Raw genomic sequence first — 19,628 nt, 5'->3', positions numbered from 1 at the left:
GGGTGACTCAGTCGGTTAAGTGTCCGACTTTGGCCCAGGTCATGATCTCGCGGTTTGTGAGTTCGAGCCCCACGTTGGGCTCTGTGAGCCTGGAGCCTGCTTCAGATTCTGTGTCTCCTCCCCCTCTCTCTGCCCCTCCCATGCTCATACTCTGTCTCTCTCTGTCTCTCAATAATAAATGTTAAAAAATTTTTTTTTAAAAATAAAATGTATTTTGCTGTGTTTGGATGATATGTTTGGTATGTATCCGTTAATTCTGCTGTCCTGATGTATTAAGGCCAGTATTTCCTTACTGATTTTCTGTCTGGATGATCTATTCATTGATATAACTGGGGTATAAACTCTACTGTTACTTTATCACTGTCAACTTATTACTTTGTTAATATTTGTTTTATGTATTTTGGTGGCCCTATGTTGGGTACAAAGATATCCTGTTTTTGGATTGATCCCTTTATCATGATGTAATGCTGTCTTTGACTCTGTTACAGACTTTTGTAGTCTGTTTTGTCTGATATAAGTATTGCCAAGTCAGCTTCCTTTTGGTTTCCATTTGCAGAGAATGTCTTTTTCATCTCACTTTGAGTAGCTGTGTGTCTTTAGATCTTAAGTGAGTCTCTTGTAGACAGCATATACCTGGGTCTTGTTTTCATCTTGTCTTGTTTTATCCTTTCAGCCACCCTATGTCTTTTGATTGGAGCATTCAGTCCATTTATATTTGAAGTAGTAATTGGTAGGTATGTACTCATTGCCATTTAATTTGTTGTTTTCTTTTTTGTTTTTGTTCTGTTTTTTCTTCTTTTTTGGCTTTCTTCCCTTGCGATCATACTTTTCCTTAGTGTTTTGTTTTCCTTTCTCTTTATTTTTTTAGTGTATCTCTTATAGGTATTTGGCTTGTGTTTATCATGAGGTTCATACATAGAATCCTATGTATATAGTGGTCTATCGATGTTGATGGTCGTGTAAATTCAGATATGTTCTAAAAGCCCTACATTTTTACTGCCCCACCCCCGTTTTGTTTTCATGTCATATTTTATATCTTATTTTTTTGTGTTCTTCGACCAATTATTGTAGGTGTAGATGATTTTATTACTTTTGTCTTTTAACCATCACACTATATAGGTGGTTGATCTACTACCTTCACTATATGTTTACCTTTACCACTAAAATGCCTTCTTTTATAATTTTCTTGTAGTTACAGTCTTTTCATTTATAGAAGTCCCTTTAACATTTCTTATAAGGTTGGTTGGTTGTTGAATTCCTTTAACTTTTGCTTGTACGGGAAACTCTTTCCTTCACGTCTGAGTGATAATCTTGCTGGGTAGAGTAAGTTCTTGGTTTTAGGTTTTTTACTGTCATTGCTTTGAATATGTCGTACCATTCTCTTCTGGCCTTTGAATTTTTGTCTGAAAAACCAACTTCTAGTCTTAGAGGGGTTCTGTAGGTTGTAAATAGTTGTTTTTGATTTTAAGAATCACTCTTCCTCTTGGGGTGCCTGGGTGGCTTAGTTGGTTAAGCATCTGACTCTTGATTTCAGCTCAGGTCATGATCTCATGGTTTGTGAGATCGAGCCCCGCTTTGGGTTTTATGCTGACAGTGCAGAGCCTGCTTGGGATTCTCTCTTTCTGCCCCTCCCCTGCTTATGCTCTCTCTCTCTCTCAAAATAAATAAACCTAAAAAAAAAAAAAAATCAACTTTTTAAATTGTTGATAATTGTATTCTAGTGTATCTTGGCATAGCTCTTTTTTGGTATAGGTCTCTTTTGTTCATCTTATTGGGGACTTTCTGTATTTCCTGGACTTGGATGTCTGTTTCCTTTGCCAAGTCAGCGAAGTTTCCAGCCATTATTTTTTTAAGTAGGCTTCTTTCCTTTTTCTCTTCTCCTTCTGGGATCCCTATAATTTGAATATTAGTATGCTTGATGTTGTCCCAGAGGTTCCTTAAACTATCCTCATTTTTAAAAACTGTCTTTTTTCTTTTTGCTGTTCTGATTGGGTGATTTCCACTACCCTGTCTTACAAATCACTGATCCATTTTTTCTGTGTCATTTGATCTGCAGTTGATTCCCTGTACTGTAGTTTTCATTTCAGTTATTGTATTCTTCAGCTCTGATTTTTCAGCTTTTTACATTTTCTCTTTGTTGAAGTTCTCACCGTGTTCACCTGTTTTTCTCCTGAGTTTGGTGAGCATTTTTATGACTATTACTTTGAACTTTTTATCTGAACTATTTTTCAAAGTATTTTATGTCATGAATAATTTATATAAATAAGAATGAAAGGATGGTGAAAAACAACTTTACTGGAAATTTTTATAAGATTTTAACATAGCAAACTTCTGTATCAAGTGTATTTTGGCAAACACATCAGAAAGATGAAAGAATACTATTATACGTCTTTTTAGCAAAGTGAAATGGCAAAGGTTCATATCACATAGTATTGTACAGTGAATTCCTTCTTGTTGAAAAACTAACTGAAGGAAAATACCTTATATATTTAAGTCCTTAGCAATATGTCATTCAATCATTGATTCTTAAGCTTGAGGTGATTCATCTATGGTATTGTTGTCCAAAGACTTACAGGTTTAGATTTTATTTCTATAATGAATTTCACCATCATCAGAGTCTAGAGTGAGTGCTACTATCAGGCTTTCTGTATTCTTGTTCTCATTCATTAATAATGGTGAAGTATGTTCCGTTAGTTTTCTTGTCATTGCTCTAAGGCGCAGAAAATAAAAAATTGTGAACTGTCAAATATTTAATGAAAGCTAAAAGATAACAAAGACCACTCTGTAGTCTTTTATATTTTCTGAAAGATAATGCAATAGTTTGGGCAGTGCAATAACACAAATTGAATCACACTTCTAAGTGATAGAATTTCACTGTTTCACTATTATATTACACTTGTAGGTGATACAACCTTTCTTTCCTTTTTTAAAAAAACTTTTTACTCTTTATAATGTTTATTTATTTATTGAGAGGGGGAGAGAAAGCTGGGGGGGGGGCGGGGAGAGAGAAACCCAAGCAGGCTCCATGCTGTCAGCAAAGAGCCCAATGTGGGGCTCAAAACCATGAACCATGAGATGATGAGCTGAAATCAAGAGTCAGACACTTAAACTGACTGAGCCAGCCAGGTGCCCCACAATTTTAGCTTTTTAAAGCATAATTGGAAATAATTGCTAATGGTAAATAAGTGGCAAAATATTTTATTAAATTTTTTTTTTTCAACGTTTATTTATTTTTGGGACAGAGAGAGACAGAGCATGAACAGGGGAGGGGCAGAGAGAGAGGGAGACACAGAATCGGAAACAGGCTCCAAGCTCCAAGCCATCAGCCCAGAGCCCGATGCGGGGCTCGAACTCCCGGACCGCGAGATCGTGACCTGGCTGAAGTCGGACGCTTAACCCACTGCGCCACCCAGGCGCCCCGTGGCAAAATATTTTAAAGTAGAGGGAAAGTAAGAACACTAAGATCACACAATTTTTCTTAGATTAATAAAAGGCTCCAATGGACCTACATTAAATTGCAACATAGGTTGGATTTTTTCAAAAATAAGTAAGGTTTCTTTCTGTACTTTGGAAATCTCTAAGAATAAAACTCTTGAAATATCAATACATAAAAGTAGTGAGAATTGCTCATTGAAAGAAATTTGAGAATTAAAATTGGGTATAGTAGACCCTAATGGTATACTGAAGGTTAAAAGAAATAGGAGTCCTGGGGCACCTGGGTGGCTCAGTCAGTTAAGTGTCCAACTCTTGGTTTTGGCTCAGGTCATGATCTCACGGTCATGGTTTCAAGCATTGCATTGGGGTGCATGCTGACAGCGCTGAGCCTGCTTAGGGTTCTCTCTCCTCTCTCTTTGCCCCTCCCTGGTGCACACGCGCTCGTGTTCTCTCTCTCTCTCTCTCTCTCTCTCTCTCTCTCTCTCTCTCTCTCTCTCTCTATCTCTCTGTCAAATAGACTTACAAGGAATACTACTTTTTTTTTTATTAAAAAAAATATTTTGTTGGGGGGAGGTAATTTGGAAGTTAACTGAAAAAAATTTTGTTTTTTTGTCTTTTAAGGCTTTGGGGGACCAGATACTATTTGTAAATCGTCCTGATAAAAAGAAAATTCTTTTCTTCAATGATAAGAGCTGTCAGTTTTCTGTGGATGAAGGTGAGCCTTTCTGTTTAGTTTTCAAATATTACAAATACAGGGTGACAAATTTATATTTATAATCCTATTATAGGTGTGCCTGGGTGGTTCAGTCAGTTAAGCGTCCTACTTCTGCTCAGGTCATGATCTCATTGTTCATGAGTTCGAGCCCCATGTCCGTCTCTGTGGTGAGAGCTCAGAGCCTGGAGCCTGTGATTCTGTGTCTCCTTCTCTCTCTGCCCTTCCCCCCGCTCCTTGCTCTGTCTCTTTTTCAAAAGTAACATAATTCTCTGTTAACAAATTTTGTAGTAGTGCTTTTTTAGCCTTATCTTTTAGAACACAACTAATCTTCTAACATATTGTTTCTGAGAATGCAATTTGAAATATGGAATTTGAAAGATTTTAGGTTATTTGTACTTGTAATCATATAGTAGGTTAGATATTTTATGCTTATATGTCAGCGGTACCAGTTTATTTCTTTATTTCTATTATTTTACAAATACTACATATCTTGATGTGAAAGCTTGATGCAGGATGGGAAAAAGAACAAAATTCTGTTGGTGACCAATATTAAGTAATTTATAAGTTGATTATCAGATTGGATAGGGAAGATGACTTTTTTCTCTGACTCTTGTAGAGTCAGATGCTAATAAGCTTATGGTGAATCTCATACTAAATGTGTGATGCCTGTGTTTGGATTTTAATTAAAAATACTTCATTAATACTTGTCAGGTAAAATAGTTAAACAAGGGTTTAGTCATGGGAAATCTATACCTATACAAGTAGAAATTCTCACTTAGGGACCCTGGGTGTCTCAGTCAGTTAAGCGACTGACTTCAGCTCAGGTCATAATCTCGCAGTTTGTGATTTGGAGCCCCACGTTGGGCTCTGTGCTGACAGCTCAGAACCCGGAGCCTGCTTTGGATTCTGTGTCTCCTGTCTCTCTTTGATCCTCCCCTGCTTGTGCTCTGTTTCTCTCTCAAAAATAAATAAATAAAAATTCTCATTTAAACATGTGTGAGACTGTACTGTAAATTTGTATTAATTTTGAACTAAAAAGGCAAGAAAAGAATTAAACACCATTTTAATTATAAAAGTTGAAAAGTAATACAAACTTACACCAAAATATCTTAACATTATAGAATTACATAAAATAAAAAAGTAATATTAAATTCCAAATAGTGAAACTATTGTTATGCATGCCTGGTAGTCCTAGTGACTTTCGTTTATTGTATTAAATAAAAGAGTTTCTGTTGAAGGAATAATTTTGTATAAAAATGCACATGTAATTCTTGTCCCTTTAGTAGCCCATACATGTCTTACGATTTTGCAATTTTTGCAATAGCTCTTAAGTTTTTCTTTTATTTGTTATCTGGCTGCAGATATTAGGCTTCTGGTGCTTGTAGATAGGAGTTTAGTCAACCTGAAGTTACGCAGATGACCATGATTTGTTTTAGGAAGTAGAATGTTGTGTTTTGTTGGAAAATCATGATTGAGAGTACCTTGTATATAGTTGGTTCTCAATAAATGTTTTTTACTGTAAATAAAAAATTTCAAAGCATTCCAGTTATTCTGTATTGCACTTTCTAATAAATAAAGTAAGCTTTCTGTATGTCAATAAGGTAGTAGTGACCTTCTATACACTGTAGTGATACTCATTTAAGAAAGTTTGGCTTAGCAGTTTTCGTATTGCTTGAGTTGCTTTTTGAAAACTTTTATACTTGTCATACTGATTTGACACTTTGAAAAAACATAGTGGTGGACTTGATCCTTAAGATATTTACAAGTTTAAAAAAAATAGCTGATTCCTTTATTCTTTGGCATAGCTAATCCATTTGAAAGCAATTTGCAGTATTAAAAAAAAATCACAAGTATCACGTGTTCCAATAGGAAGATCTTACAATGAAAAGCAGATACATTTTTCCTTTCACTAATTGGAGGCCCTTTCATTTGTGGCCATACTTAACTGGGTTTACTTAAAATTTTTTTTGTTTTTAGTGTTTGTTTATTTTTGAGAGACAGAGTGTGAGTCAGGGAGGAGCAGAGAGAGAGAGAGGGAGATACAGAATCTGAAGCAGGCTTCAGGCTCTGAGCTATCAGCACAGAGCCCAGTGAGGGGCTCGAACTCACAAACCGTGAGATTGTGACCTGAGCTGAAGTCGGACGCTTACCAACTGAGCCACCCAGGTGCCCCTAACTGGATTTATTTTAATTCTTTGAGTGGTTTTCCCCTTATAATATGGTTATATTTTTATTTCTTGATTTTTCAGCTTGAAGTATTATAATGACTTTTTCTTACCATGTTGCTGATTCCACCTGCTGTCTCTCTTCTTCACTTTCTAATATAGTATAGCACTAGTTTTAGTTCCCCCTACCATTTTTCTTGATACCTTTATCAATCAAAACATTCTCTGGGAATTTTTAGTATTAAGTCTGCTCTGCAGATGGCAGCATGGTGTAGCATATCTGTTGTGTTATGTAGATGTGTAATTTGAGGCAAATGTTGAGGTTGCAGTAGCTTGCTAAGAATAGCATGGACCTCTAGGTTTTCTTGGTAAAATTTCATTGGAGAAATTTTAGGAGTATACTTAATTTCCGCTGTAATCCTCACACTAAACATTATACCAAGCCATTATTTTCTGTCCCCTGTTGCGATTTTTTGTGGATATCACTGTTTTAACTTTGCTCAGCCTTTTCCTGTTTGCGTTATCTTTTTCTAAAGTTCTATTCTTTAATATTATCCCTATTTTCATTTGCTGTTTTATATGGCCTTTGTTGGCTTAAACTCTTCCCATCTCCTTATTACTTGGTTTATAAGGACAAGATGAGGATTTTCACTTTTTTTACCCAGATTATAAAAGTAACCATATATGCTTGTTCGTAAAATCCTACACATTTAGAAGTAAGTTGTGTAAGTTGTTTGATGTTTATTTTTCTAATTTTCTAATTTGCTTTTTCTCTGTTGGAGATATTCTATAATGCCATATGGCTATTTAGTGTTCCATTATGTAAGTGTACCTGATAAATGGATTTTTAAGTATTTAATAATGCTGCAGCAAATATTCTTACACACCTTACATGCTGGATATGTGTATGTGTTTTTTATGTTATGAAATAGCTGTATATATCTGGAGATATTGGGAAGGTAAATTGACAGATTATGCATCTATTAAGATCTTTGTTGTTTCTGACTTAGTATATGTTGAAATATATTACTAGATTTCCTAATAGTGAACTGTCCTTACACTCCTAGAATAACCCTTTTTTTATGTTCTATATTTCTGGATTCTTTTCCTGTATATTAAGGATTTTTGCTTCAGTATTCAGTGTTCTCTTTTTTGTTTACTTTCTCAGGATTTGTTTTGGGTGTGATGCTGGATACATCCAAACAGAAGTACTGTTTTTCCTTCCTTCCATCATTCCTGTCCTTTTCCTTCCCTTTCCCATTCTTTCCTTGTGAGAATATTCAATTCCTTGAGGATTTGAACACGAAAACTCATGGATGCATGTGTCTGGCTGTGGCTGCTTTGACAGCATTCTTCATATCTTCTTTGGTTATGTCCTTCATAAAGTTTCCTACCTTGTGAATTTTTGGCAATCTGTTCTTTCCTAAAATCACTTTTAATTTTCAAATTTAATAGCATATGCTTTTGCAGAGTGTGGCCCTAGAACGTGTTTAATTTTTTTGTGTAATTTTCCCTTTTTATTGTTAACTTTTTGTATTTGGGCATTCTCCCTTATTTCTGTATTATGCTGTTGGTTTATCTATTTTACTTTTGTTGTCGTGTTTTTGTTTTAAGGGAACATACAATCAGATCACCTTTTACATACTAAATTTTGATTGACTACTTCATATGAGCAGTGACTGAGCAAACATTAATATCTGCCATTGCCTTTTGGTTGTTAATTTTGCCAGTACTTCCTGTATGTTTTCCTGCAGAGTTTTTAGCTTATAAACATTCTTGACAATCCTAGTTTAAGGACTGTATCCATAAACATTATAAAGCATCCCCTCTTGGTTGTAGTTCATATTTTTTTTTACTTTAAAGTCTGACTTTATCTCATTATTCTTTTAATCCCTTGCCCTTTTTTTTGACTGATATATTTTTGCCCATTTTTTTGTACCCTGTCTTTTGTGTATATATTTCCTTTGTAGTTGACATACAGTCGGTTTTAACCTTTTGAAATGTCATTTTATATTTATTATCTTTAATATGTGATATATTCGCCCCGTTATTTGTTTGGAAATTATATAATTTGGGGGGGCTCTTTTGTGTATATAAAGTGATTCTCTTTATATCTCTAAGTAATTTGCTTAAACTTATTGGTATCATTTTATCAACTTCGTTCTTTTGTTTTTATTTTCTAATTGACACTTTTTGAAATTTTGGTAATGGTCTATTATAGTGTATTCATGAATTCATTTATTCAACAAATATTTACTGATGTCCTATTATATGCCGCAGTCATTTTGTTAAATATAGGGATACAGTAGTGAACAAGGTAGACCATTCTCTGCCTTTGTGGAGTTTATATTCTAAAGGATAAAGTAGACAATACAAAAAATAAAAATGATTACAGATTGTATCAAATTCTAGGAAAGAGACAAATGTAGTATGTGCAAGCCAGTAAAGGCATGGGGGATAGAGCTCAGAGAAGACCGCCATGGATGGAGGAGCCATGGAATGAGGTGGAGCCAGCCTTGCAAAGTACTGGAATGGTGCCCATGTGTGTGCTGTTGTGGGGGAAGTGGGGTTCAAGCAGAGAATAGTGAAGGCAAAGGTTGTAGTAAAGACTTTGATTTTTTTCACAAACTAGTGGTTTTTTATCCTTTATTCATCAGATTCAGTGGGCCTTGAGTAACAAATACTTTGTAACATCTTCTTTGCTCTTATAAAATGAAATTTCAAGATGATACAACCTACTTTTAGACATAATTTCTTAGAAGTCAGTATAATACTGGGACGCCTGGCTGGCTCAGTCGGTAGAGCATGTGACTCTTAACCTCAGGGTTGTGAGCCCCACATTGGGCATAGAGCTTCTTTAAAAAACAAAACAAAACAAAAAACTGTAATACCCTAACTGTAACAGAAAGGAGAAATAAAAGGAATTGATTTATATTTTATAAAAAATTTATTTCAATACTTTTAATATTTAATCTGTTCAAGCACATATTGGAATATAAAAAGAATATAAATAATATAGTTGTTGACCTTTATGTGTAGAGTCACTATGGGATGCGATGGCTACAGATGGACCAGTACAAATGTCATGATGCAGTAGCAACCTATATACCATGATCAGTGTTTTCCTTAAGCGGTAAAGAACTCTTGGCAAAGGTCTGCAAAATACAAAGTGAAGTTTTTCTGTGACTTGCAAAGGTTAATCATACTATATTCTCTGTATAATATATCTTGTATGTTGCTAGGAAATCATGTGTATATTAAACCACTATAAAAAGTACTTTATATATGTATATAGAATTTGGTTGTAGGCTCAGTTATCATAAACTGATGTTTTTCATTAATCTTTATCCTTTCAAAGAAGGATGGCTGGAGGAAGAAAGGTTTTTCAACAAGGGCAGTATTGATATTTGGAGCTGGGTGATCTTTTTTTTTTTTTTTGGTGTTAGAATTGTTATTCTGTATTGTAGATGTTTTGTAGAATCCCTGGCTGCTTTAGATGTCACTGCCATACCTTTCCTTACAGCGCGACGACTAAAAATGTACCCAGATATACCAAATGTTCCCCCAGGAGGCAAAACTACTTGTGTTGAGAATTCTGTTGAAGGTACGATTTATGTTTATAAAATAGACAACAGTTAATTAAGATATGTTGTCTTCAAGCTTCTTTTCATGAATTTTTTGATTCAGCACATTCACTGATACAACGGATGTCCAAGTGAATAAGGTTTCTGTTCGTGAGCTCACCTAAGACAGAGGGAAGATTGACATAGGAACTCATATAGTAGCTCTTGCATACTGTCATTGTGATGTTCATACAGTGGTGTAGAGACCCTGGGGGAATGTCATCCACAGGAACTTCAGAGGTGGGACAGTGTTCTTTTAGTTGAAATTGTCAGTATGGCATAAATCACTAATTAAAAAAAAAACTGAGTCTTTGCTAATGGTATAAACAGAGAATGCCCCCTGAAAGTTGATGCATATCGTAATATTTATCTTCCTTACTCTTTTTTCATATTTTACTCAAAATGGTTTGTACTGATTGTATTGATGAAGATTTTTGTTTTAACCCAGTAGGTGGCAGTCATGGGTAGAGATGAAATCTTGAATGAGGACGCTTTCAGTCATGCTTAAGATTACCCTTCATTTTATCTGTAAATAGAAGCAAATGTCCTAAAATGAGATGTAGCAAACAAGTAAGGAGAGAGTTTATTTGTAGTAATTTAAAAAAATCAAATAGGTAAGTGAACACAGCGTAGCTGAACTTAGGTATATGTCTTATTTCACAAAAGTGTTTCCTTATATCAGGATCGTATTCATTTAGAGGCAGTATAAATGCAGTGGTTAAGAGGATGGTTTGAGTAGTTAACTGTTGGTTTATATCTTAGCTTTGCTCCTTGTTTGCTTAGACAAGATACTTCTGAGATTCCTTATCTATAAAGTAGGAGTAACGGTATCTGTCTTGTCCTTATGAGAATTAAATGAGTTAATATGAAAGTTCTTAGAGCTTGGAACAGAGCCTGGCGCATAGTAAGAATAGTAGTAACAGTAATATTAGCTATTATTAGTAGAATTAGAAATACCAAATAGTACCAAAATATTAGGTGTTTAAATCTTACCTGATTATTTATTCACATTTCCTTAGCTCTCTGGCTGATTGACTAAGTGGATCTGTAGTTTTGTGTTTTGTTACATAGCAGAGAGCCAGAGCCAGTTTAGCAGCCTGAAGCCACATTTGAGCTGATCTTTTGCGGAAACATAACGTTAATTGGTGTTCCTGGTGACAAGTCCAGTGACAACGCTGATTTTTCTTTCATTGCTGCTATTTTCTTTTCTACCTGGAAGCTTAAACAATTTAAACTTTATCCTTCCAATATAGGACTTCTCTCAGAAACTCTCTTCCTAGAGCTCTGGTGCTGTTTTATTTAGTTCATTATTTTTTAATGGCTATATGATATTCCATTTTATGGATGTGCTTTAAAACAGTTTTTCCGATGCTCCACAGATGGAAATTTAATTTTTGTTTTCCTATATGCTATTATAAATAATGCTTAATACTTACACATAAATATATGTGCACTTGCCTCATTATTTCCATATTGTAGTTTTCTTGAAACAGAATTGTGAGATCAGAAGGTAAGGGATATTTAAAAAATTTTCTTTTCCTTAAAAAAATTTTTTTTAATGTTTATTTATTTTTAAGAGAGAGAGAGAGAGAGAGACATGCAGAATCCAAAGCAGGCACTAGGCTCCAGGCTGACAGCACAGAGCCTGATGCAGAACTCTAACCCACCAACTGTGAGATCATGACCTGAGCCAAAGTCAGACACTCAACTGACTGAGCCACCCAGGCACCCCTAAAAAATTTTCAGTACTTTGCCTAATGCCTTTTGTAAAGTTCGCACCAATATTTTGGGACCAAATTACCCCTTCACCTCAGTATATGGAAAAGTATCCATTTCTTTACCCTCACCAGTACCAGATGTTTTTAGTTGTCTTTGCCAGGATCATAGAAAATAAAGATGATCTTGAATGTATTTTTCTTGCAATGACTTTATAAAATTAAGAAAAACAAGATTATTTCTCTTTGTACCTCTGTCAACTATATATTTTCTGTCCCCCCCATACATTAAAATGTAATTAAATTTCGGATCCTGTGGAATCCTGCCTCTAAAATTTGGCCCTGCTTTCCAGTGTTCATCTTAAGTATTTGTGCAGCTGTGATACATTTATATAGTATATGTAATACTTAAATACTGCAACAGCAGTAAGCTAAGGAAAGGCAGGGATTAATGTAGAAATGTTTTATTGAAAAATAACAAAGATATTGAAGAGTTTTTTTATTCAGGGATTTTCCTCTGAAAATAGCTCAAGCATCACTTTTCTAGCAAAAGAAAGTAGTTAAATTTTGTTTTCATGTACTTTCAATTCCATTGTGCCATTAAAATTTATATTGTATATTCTTTTTGGTGGTACATTAATATGTATATTAGCTTTCTAGACCATTGCTGTTCCTTGTAATAGGTATTATTACCTGTGTAGTTGTGTCTGAAGAGGCCTGAAGTATATGAGCTCTGTACAAATCAAGGTAGAACATCACAGTAGTTTGTCTTTCAAAGAACTGAACCTTTACAATGCTGGTAACATAGATGCTTGGTAAAAAGTGAATTGACTGAAATTTACCATTGAGTAAAAGAGGTTTTTCTCATCTACACTTTTATTCTCTTTATCTTTTTTCTTCTACAAGAGAAAAGTATACAGTTTAATTGTTATGCATTTATATTCTGTAATACTTACTCTAAATAAATGAATACAATTTTTACACATTGGTAGCTAGAATTTAACAAGTTATGGGTTAAAACGCCTGAACTACTTTGTGGGTGGCATACTTCCTTCAGCAGTTGTGGTAAATTAGACATATAAAATTCTGGTTTGGTATAGATTTTAAAACAGTGTTGTGTGCTTTCTTGGAATTAGAGTGATGTTTTTATTGCTGACTTGGAAGTCTGACCTGAAGCTCTTTTCTTTCACATAATCCTGTAGCGAGCACAGCTAGTTGCATTAATCACATTGTTCATTGCAGAAAAAGTGGATAGTTGGGGACTTCTGGCTTCCACTTAAAATGGAGAAAGCTGGTCAAAGCACTGTTCCACCCCTATAGCAATAATAATAAGCCCTAGACAACTGCAGATTTTTACCTGAATCCATCAGAGAGCTTAGGTTCCAGGGCAACCACTTAACCTGAAATCTAAGGAAAGATGGGCACCTCCAAGAAAAGAAGGGATGCAAACACTTGTTTACCTGAGACAGATAAAGAATGAACACCAATCAGAAGAATTCAGTTAAACATTTTAATGAATTGCTGCTGGCTTAAATTGGACTGGTGGGAAGATGTAGAATCCTTGGGGGCCGTGAACGCATGGGAATTCACAGCTACTTGCAGGCTCTTTTCCACAGACTTCACTGGATGCTAACAGAAATGATCGAGCCTGGGGGGGTGGGGGGGGGGGGAGAACGACTGTAGATGCTTCAGGAAAGACATGAAGCCCTGTCTTAGTCCTTCCTGCCTCTCTACTGTGTGACCAAAGCCTTAAACTGTGGTTTGAATAGAGCAGAAAGAAAACCTTCCACCCCTAAGGAAGGGGCAGGAATATGTCCTGGGCCCAGAACTTTAGCAGAGAGGGATGGGCAGGAACATTGAGAAGGCCACAGACCAGCTACCTAGAACATAGTACTTGGCTACGACCAAGGCTTAATCAGAATTTCAGAGAGCTACCACCCCGTACCAGGCTAAGAGATGTAGAGTAATGGATAACAGTGGAATTCTGTGAGAGTTCCAAGAGCTTGGAGGCAGACAGACCATAATGAGATACAGCCTAAACAGAAGACCTAGAACTGCAGATTGAGTAGGCGCTGAGAAAAACTTTGGCAAACAAGCCTCTACCCTAAACACAAGGTGTGACTAGAGCAATTTGAAGCCTGTGGTGCGTTATGGGTATCCAGTACACAAGTACTGGAAATTGTTAGACATGGAATTTAAGATAACTATGATTTATATGTTAAGGCTTCTGGTTTTGAAAAGGCAGGCAATGTGTACGGTCAGGTAGGATATTGGGGCGCCTGGGTTGGTTATGTGTCCGACTTTGGCTCAGGTCATGATCTTGCAGTCCATGGGTTTGAGCCCCGTGTCAGGCTCTGTGCTGACAGCTGAGAGCCTGGAGCCTGCTTTGGATTCTGTGTCTCCCCCTTTCTCTGCCCCTTCCCCACTCATGCTCTGTCTCTCTCCATCTCTCAAAAATGAATAAACGTTAAAAAAAAAAATAAAAAAAGATGAAGTAGGATATTTCAAAGAGGCATGATAAGAAAATCAAATGAAAAGTTTAGAAGTGAAAAACACAGTAACAGACAAAAGAACTCATCAGTAAATTTGGCATAACCAAAGGAAGAATCTGTAAACTTGAACATAGACCCATATGAATTATCTAAACTAAAATACAAACAGAAAACTGAAAAAATAGAACACCCATTAGCTATGAGATAATATCAAGTGGTCTGAATATGTAATTTAAATCTCAGAAGAAAAATAGGACAAAAGAAATAATGGCCAAGGATTTTGAAAAACTAATGATAGACACCAAAGATTGAAGAAGCTCAGAGAATTTAAGGCAAGATAATCCCCCAAAACAAATGACAGAAAAACAGCCAGACATTTATATTCAAACTGCTGAAAGTTGAAGATGATGACAAAATACTGATGGGAGTTAGAGGAGGAAGCTCTTTACAGAGGAAAGAATTGTCATTTGAATCTATGGAAACCCGAAGACAATGCAATCACATCTCTAAAGAATCAAAAGGGAAAAAAATTTCAACCTAGAATTCTGTACCCAGCAGAAAGTCTGTCCATGTATGTATTTGTTTGTTTGTTTAAAAATGTTTTATTTTTGAGAGAGAGTGTGTCAAGAGTGCGAGCAGGAGGGGGGCGGGGAGCAGAGAGAGAAGGAGACACAGAGTCTGAAGCTAGCTCCAGGCTCTGAGCCGTCAGCACAGAGCTGACACAGGGCTTGAACTCACAAGCTGTGATATCATGACCTGACCCAAAGTCTGACGCTTAACCGACTGAGCCCCCCAGGTGCCCCAAAAACGGTCTTTTAAAAATGAAGGAGAACTGGTCTTTCAGAGTAATATTCTGTCAGTTATCACAGAAACTGAGATAAGGCATTGTCATTAGACCTGCATTAACATATAATAATGATTTCTGGTAAGGAAATTACTTTTAAATTACTTTTAAAAATGTCTAATAAAAATTGATTCTTGGGGTGCCTGGGTGGCTCAGTCAGTTAAGCATTCAACTGCAGCTCAGGTCACAATCTCACAGTTCATGAGTTCGAATGCTGCGTTAGGCTCTGTGTGGACAGTTCAGAGCCTGGAGCCTACTCTGGATTCTGTGTCTCCCTCTCTCTCTGCCCCTTCCCTGCTTGTGCTCTGTCTCTTTCTCTCAAAAATAAACATTTAAAAAAAAATTAAAAATATTTTAGTAATTGCTTTGAAAGATAGCTGACTATAAAGCAAAAGTAATAGAAATCCATTTTATGTTGACAGCAAATATAAAAGTAAAGGTTATGACAGCTCAAAGGTCAGAGGGAAGACTATTATAACATCTTTACATTACATGTGAACTGGTATAATTTACTTGCAGCTACACTGGGATTAATTAGACATGTATTATAAATCTTAGGACAACCACTAAAACCATTGTTTTCAAAAAATAAGTAACCGCAGTTAAAAATTCTGTATTGTACATTTGAAAGTTAAGAGAGTAGATCTTAAAAGTTGTCATCACAAGGGAAAAAATTGTGTGGTGATGGGTGTTTAATTACTGTGGCAGTCATTTTGCACATATCAACCTAAACTTAATACAGTTTTAAGTGTCAGTTAAGTACTCAATAAAAAAAATGCATAAATAAGGTGCTAATAGATATAAAATGTAATCAGAAAAAATACATTCAGTTAATCTACATGAACACAGAAACAGAAGGAAAAAACGAGTACACGGACAAATAGAAACAGTAAGGTGATAGATTTTATTCCAACCATATTAATAATTATGTTAAATGTAAATCATGTAAATATACGAATTAAGACAGATTTTCATCTGTTTAAACATCCAAAATCATCTAACATAGTTTTCACTGTTAAACTGTTCAAACATAATAATTAAGGCAGATGTAAATTGTCTACAGATGATAATTAAGACAGATTTTGAGATTAAATACAAAAGCAAGACCCTGGTATATGCTGTCTATAAGAAAATCACTTTAAATATGAAGACATGGGTTAAAAGTAAAAAGATGTACTGGTGCAGCCACTGTGGAAAACAGTATGGATGTTCCTCAGAAAGTTAAAAATAGAAATCAGAAAAGACCCCAAATAGCCAAAGCAATCTTGAAAAAGAAAACCAAAGCAGGAGGCATCACAATCCCAGACTTCAAGCTATACTACAAAGCTGTAATCATCAAGACAGTGGTACTGGCACAAGAACAGACACTCAGATCAATGGAACAGAATAGAGAACCCAGAAATGGACCCACAAACGTATGGCCAACTCATCTTTGACAAAGCAGGAAAGAGTATCCAATGGAATAAAGACAGTCTCTTCAGTAAGTGGTGCTGGGAAAACTGGACAGCGACATGCAGAAGAATGAACCTGGGCCACTTTCTTACACCATACACAAAAACTCAAAACAGATGAAAGACCTAAATGTGAGACAGGAAGCCATCAAAATCCTTGAGGAGAAAGCAGGCAAAAACCTCTTTGATCTTGGCCGCAGCAACTTCTTACTCAACACGTCTCCTGAGGCAAGGGAAGCAAAAGCAAAAATAAACTACTGGGACCTCATCAAAATAAAAAGCTTCTGCACAGTGAAGGAAACAATCATCAAAACTAAAAGGCAACCAACAGAATGGGAGAAGATTTGCAAATGACATATCAGATAAAGGGTTACTATCCAAAATTTATAAAGAACTTATCAAACTCAACACCCAAATAACAAATAACCCAGTGAAAGAAGTGGGCAAAAGACACGAATAGATACTTCTCCAAAGAAGACATCCAGATGGCAAACAGACACATGAAAAAATGCTCAACATCACTCATCATCAGGGAAATACAAATCAAAACCACAATGAGATACCACCTCACACCTGTCAGAATGGCTAAAATTAACAACTCAGGCAAGGACAGATGTTGGCGAGGATGCAGAGAAAGAGGGTATCTTTTCACTGCTGGTGGGAATGCAAGCTGGTGCAGCCACTCTGGAAAACAATATGGAGGTTCCTCAAAAAGCTAAAAATAGAACTACCCTACAACCCAGCAATTGCACGACTAGGTATTTATCCAAGGGATACAGGTGTGCTCTTTCGAAGGGACACCAGCACCCCCATGTTTACAGCAGCACTACCAACAATAGCCAAAGTATGGAAAGAGCCCAAATGTCCATCGGTGGATGAATGGACAAAGAAGAAGTGGTGTATATATACAATGCAGTGTTACTTGGCAATCAAACAGAATGAAATCTTGCCATTTGCAACTATGTGGATGGAACTGGAGGGTATTCTGCTCAGTGAAATTAGAGAAAGACAGAAATCATATGACTTCACTCATATGAGGACTTTAAGAGACCACACAGATGAACAGAAGGGAAGGGGGACAAAACAGAAGAGATGCATAAATATGGAGAACAAACTGAGGGTTACTGAAGGGGTTGTGGGAGGGGGAATGAGCTAAATGGGTAAGGGGCACTAAGGAATCTACTCCTGAAATCATAGTTGCACTATATGCTAATTTGGAGGTACATTTTAAAAAATAAAAGTAAAAGAAAGAAAGTTAGAACTGTCCTACCATTCAGTTGCACTAGTGGGTGTTTACCCAAAGAGTACAAGAACACTAACTCAAAGGGAAACCTGCACCCCTATGTTTATAGTAGCATTATTTACAACAGCCAAGATATGGAAGCATCCCAAGTGTCTGTTGATTGATGAATGGATAAAGAAGATGTGGCATAACCCAGGCTGCTCTAGCCCAGGGTGGCCTGTGGATGGCTAGCCTGGCCACAGCTCCAGTTTCTGGGCCAGCTGACCATGCTGGGCAAGCACCAGCACTTCCAGGAACCCAAAGTTGATTACTGCAGAAAATATTTCCTATTTGGCTTCAACATTGTCTTTTGGGTGCTGGGATCTCTGTTCCTGGCCATTGGCTTATGGGCCTGGGGTGAGAAGGGAGTTCTTTCCACAGTCTCCATGTTGACAGACCTGGGAGTCCTCCACCCCATGTGGCTGTTTGTAGTGGTTGGAGGTGTCGTGTTGGCACTGGACTTTGCTGGCTGCATTGGGGCTCTCTGGGAGAACACTTAACCCCTCAAGGTTTTCTCCTTGTTTCTCAGCCTTGTCTTCTTCCTGGAGCTGCAAAAAGGATCCGAGCCTTCATACTCAATGACTGGATTTAAGACCAGTTCAATTTCTTCCATCAGCAATAATGTCAAGGATTGTCAGGATGACATTGACCTCCAGAACCTCATTGACTTTGTTCAGGAATATTGGTTTTGCTGCAAAGCCTGAGGGCCTAATGGTTGGAACCTCAGTATCTATTTCAACTGCCCCAACTTGAACCTGTGCCAGGAGCACTGTGGGGTACCCTTCTGCTTTGTCAGGGACCCAGTAGATGTCCTCAACACCCAGTGTGACTATGATTGCTGGCTCAAACTAGGGCTGGAGCAGCAGGACTCCATCCACACCAAAGGCTGCATGGGCCAGTTTGAGAAGTGGCTGCAGGACAACCTGATCATTGTTGCTAAGGTCTTTGTGGGCATTGCCCTCCTCCAGATCTCTGGTATCTTCCTGGCCCAGAACCTTGTGAATGACATCAAGGAGTCAAAGGCCAACTGGTGAGGCTGTGACACTGGGTATGGCCACCCTACTTTCCTACCCAGGGATCACCCCCTGCCACTGTGCCTGTGATGGGCAAGGCTGCAGGTGCTTCTGCTTGGACCTGAGCTTCATATGGAGCTTGAGTGTGGGTGTATTGTGTGCTCATGAAGGAAGCTGTGTGCCTCTGCCCCTGGGCTGCCTGTCCTGGAGCTGTACGCATGGAGGGTAGGTGTGTTTGTGTGAATGTGCACAGGGAGCCACCATCTCGACTGCTGTTGGGTGGTGGGCTCTCAAGGAGACTGGGAAAGACATAGCTTAAGAGGGTGCAGGCCAGGTGGGGTGGGAGGGGTCTGCCGTGTCCCCACCCAGGCCGGTACACATTTCTGTGCATATGACTCTCTAGGCAGGCTTATGGCTTGCTGTTGCCTGGGACACAGCCTCACACAGCTTCAGAGCTGTCTTCTCTACTGGCTGTGACCATGACCCTGCCAGGAGCCCACTTTGGCCTTAGTGTCTCAGACTCCAAAATGTGTCCAAAAATTTTCTCTCCCTGCTTTCAGGATCAAACATGATGATGGCTACAATGGCTACAGACTACTCAAATAAACAAAACCTTGAACTGTCCCCCCCCCCCCGCCCAAAGATGTAATATACTTATGTGTGTGTCACACACGCAATATGCAATATTATTCAGCCATAAAAAAGAATGAAATCTTTTTAACAACATGGATGGAGCTGGAGAGTATAATGCTAAGCTAAATAAGTAAAAGGAAGACAAGTACCGTATGATTTCACTTGTGGAATTTAAGAAACAAGACAAATGAGCAAAGGGCGCGTGGCGGGGGGGTGGGGGTGGGGGACAAGTTAAGAAACACAGTCATTGACAACAAACT

General features: G+C 37.3%; 1 protein-coding gene and 1 pseudogene across 4 annotated transcripts in view; both read left to right on the top strand.

The window, feature by feature from the left end:
- GTF2E2 (general transcription factor IIE subunit 2) overlaps window positions 1–19,628 on the top strand; it is an 80,469-nt gene that overhangs the window by 51,878 nt on the left and 8,963 nt on the right. For 3 of the 4 annotated variants that reach the window (XM_040490169.1, XM_040490167.1, XM_040490168.1), the window contains exons 6-7: window positions 4,057–4,150; window positions 9,839–9,919. In XM_040490169.1, the coding sequence (XP_040346103.1) occupies window positions 4,057–4,150; window positions 9,839–9,919 (175 nt within the window). The remainder of the gene's footprint in view (window positions 1–4,056; window positions 4,151–9,838; window positions 9,920–19,628) is intronic. The other variant, XM_040490171.1, reaches the window with a different exon arrangement.
- On the top strand, window positions 17,606–19,503 carry LOC121039791 (tetraspanin-17-like; annotated as a pseudogene).

The sequence above is a fragment of the Herpailurus yagouaroundi genome, unplaced genomic scaffold, assembly GCF_014898765.1.
Source record: "Herpailurus yagouaroundi ecotype Mexico unplaced genomic scaffold, PumYag 181, whole genome shotgun sequence".
Taxonomy (NCBI): domain Eukaryota; kingdom Metazoa; phylum Chordata; class Mammalia; order Carnivora; family Felidae; genus Herpailurus; species Herpailurus yagouaroundi.
Note: the sequence above shows the minus strand (reverse complement) of the source record. Positions and strands in the feature narration are given on the sequence as shown.